A 2,904-nucleotide genomic window follows, 5' to 3' on the forward strand; every position below is an offset into this window, starting at 1 on the left:
TTTTAAAAAGAAAAAAAAAGACACAGTCCCATCCCCAGCACCACCACCCTCCACACATGAAAGAACTAAGTAGATCAACATCAAACTCGTCTATTACCCTTACAAAGGCCAGCAATAGAACATTTACCAAGCTTCCCATTCTGAATAACAAAAGAGGCTATGAAAGACATCCATACCTTTGTGTCTGGTTAAAGCACTATAGGAAAAATAAGCAAGAAACCATGACAGTGAGAGCTCTGGGGAAGGGCAGGAAGTGGCACATTATGATGATACAGCACCCCCAAAGACTCTCTTCTATTACTATGAAAATTTATTCTTTGGTAATTTCATACATGTGCATTATGTATTTAAAGCATATCACCCCCTGCTCCCTGGCTGTCTTTTTAACTTAGAGCAGGGGTCTATATTACTTTAACAAGTATTAAAATTACTTAGGGCTATTTTGGACCATAGAAAATATTGTTAATCTAAAGCATACTTGTTTGTGTAGGTAGGGAAGAGGGGAGGAGCTGGGAAGAGCTGGGGGAGGGAGAGGAATGAACAGGATGAGAATATATGGCATAAAAATGAATAACATTAATAAAGCACACTTGTATTTTTCACTTTATGATTTGTCTTATTTTTGGAGTGCAGGCAATTGAAGTCAAGGCCTCAGCAGACACGAAGCTCAACCCGTGGTCCCCACCACTTTAGTCTTAGAGCTGAAGGAATTACAGTGGTATCTGGGTTGAGAAAGGAGCCACGGCTGACTCCAGCTTCCTTCTGTTACCTTCAGCCATCAGAGCTAGAAGGAAAGGCCAGCCAACCAAATGTCAGGTCAAGGGGAGTTATGAAACAAGGAAGGGATGCTAGGGGAAAAAAATTAAGATTATCCCCCAGAGAAGGCAAATGCCTCTGGGAAAACGAAAAGCAGCCGGCAGAAAGCAATCACTAGGGACGGCAATGAGCCAACAGAAAAACAAGAGGAACACAGGAAACACACACATGGCACGGAAAAATCATGCATCCGCATGCCCATGAGGCAAGCCTGTTAGAGCAGCAGCCGCAACAAACTATAAGAACATTTAAGCCATTACAGAATGAAATCAACTTAATTTGCCACAATTGCAACCATTAGCCAAGGTGAGAGGCAGAACCAGCAGGCAGTGCAGTCTGAACACAGGCAGACAGCTTTACATATGCCTGAAGGGAGGCACTGAGATTTCCATCAGGCACAGAAGAGTGAAAAGCAGCTGCCAACACAAGCATTGGGGGCAATATTCTATGCCCACATTTGCTTTGACAAGAAAGACCGGAAAACTAAATGTGTGGTCCGCTTATTGGCCCTCCACAAGCATCATGGTTTTAAGGGTGTTTGCAATGTGGAGCTCTTTTTCTCTCAGTGAAAAAAATGGCAAAATAAAACCACAGCGATCCATCTCCTTGGTGCAAAGAGAAATCACCTTCATTTGAACACATACCCTATTTCCAAACTTCATTTGAAGACAGATGTGAATTAACAGGTGTTGGTCTTTACAGATTTGGGGGCAGAGAAGAGCACCCAGAAAGTTCCAAGGCAACCATCCTGCATCCATAAACACAAACAAGCCTACAGCTGCCTCCACTCCACAGAAGTACCCTCCCGCTCAGCACAGGAGAAAACAGCTCATTGTTTGTTAAGTCTCTCACTACTGTGAGCTTTCTCTCCAATTATCTGTCTCCATAGAAATCTGAGAAGCATTCTCGGGCTCATCAGTACGTCCCTCCCCTACACAGCTCTGAGCAGCGGATCTGTGCACGACCAACCTGTGTGGAAAATGACAGTGCTTTTCCTGAGCCCCGAAGGAAGCCGGAGGTTTCGCAGCAGTCCTTTGGCAGTGAGGCGGACGTGGATGGTGGACAAGGAGAACTTGGGAGACAACAACATGTCTTCGGAGCAAGTGGGGGAACTTCGCAGGGTACGCAGGTTCCAGGGACCATCACATGCTGTCTTCTTTCTAACTCAGCACTCTCCCAGGCCAAGAGATACAGCCAAAGAAAAACAAGCCTACATTGCTCAGGTCAAGCCACCCAGAGGAAAAAGAAAGCCAGAGCTAGTTATCCCAGGACTCCAGGCTTCCGTTTGCACTCTCAGATGTAGCTAAAAACAATGCCCTGCGTCTGAGCAAGAGCAGCAAGGAGCAGGTCCGGAAGCAAGCAGCCTGAGTTACATCACACTGTACATGCCATGGGTTGTTGTGGTTCCCTTCAGGGATGGGAAAGGGGAGGAGAAAGTGGGTGGTCTCAGGAGCTTTATGTAACAGCCAATCATGTCGCAGATCCAGCCACTCTTGGAGCAGGGTTGAGGGAAATTAACTGCCTTGTATGCCTAACGTCTGTTTATTACTAGGCAAAAGAATAAGATGTTTACTAAAGCAATCTGAACTGACTCAACTTTCTTAATGGCACAGGTTCACATTATCACCGCTGTGCATTTTTCCAGGTATTTTACCTATTAGAGTTATATGTAAACCTGATTGCTTGGATTAAAAGCAAGCAAACAAACCAAAACCTCCAAGCAACAGCCACTTCCAATCTTTCACAAAGAACCTGCCTTGTTAGGCAGTGACAGGTTGTCAAAGCGGAAGCTCTAGTTCTCACCGGGTTAAGGACCTCATGAAACGTGAAGGGTTAGTGCAGTTTCTGTACCAGGTCTGTTCCTAAGAATAAGTAAATAAGACAGAAAACTTAAACCCTAAGCCACTCATTAAATGCTGTTGAAACTGACAAGAAGCAATTATCCTTTCAAAAGTCCTTCCTACACGGCATCCGGGAGGTGAAGACGACAGAGGACAAGAGGGAAGGGAGACTAGCAAGACTCATTCTCCTCGAACCCCACTTGTACCCCACACCCCATCATGTCAGAGGACATCAGCAAAACCAGTA

The 2,904-nt window shown here is 45.1% G+C and overlaps 1 protein-coding gene across 3 annotated transcripts in view; it reads right to left on the reverse strand.

Annotated features, from left to right (window-relative positions):
* The window catches only part of Mtus1 (microtubule associated scaffold protein 1), a 134,442-nt gene that overhangs the window by 48,041 nt on the left and 83,497 nt on the right, over positions 1-2,904 (reverse strand). Inside the window, exon 1 of one of the 3 annotated variants that reach the window (XM_005362550.3) lies at positions 1,786-2,204. The exons of the other annotated variants lie outside the window; for them this stretch is intronic. Within the exon in view, the coding sequence (XP_005362607.1) occupies positions 1,786-1,906 (121 nt within the window). The 5' untranslated portion in view covers positions 1,907-2,204. Of the gene's footprint in view, positions 1-1,785; positions 2,205-2,904 lie in introns of those variants that run through there. 3 annotated transcript variants of the gene reach the window in all.

This window comes from Microtus ochrogaster, linkage group LG7_11, assembly GCF_000317375.1.
Source record: "Microtus ochrogaster isolate Prairie Vole_2 linkage group LG7_11, MicOch1.0, whole genome shotgun sequence".
NCBI lineage: Eukaryota > Metazoa > Chordata > Mammalia > Rodentia > Cricetidae > Microtus > Microtus ochrogaster.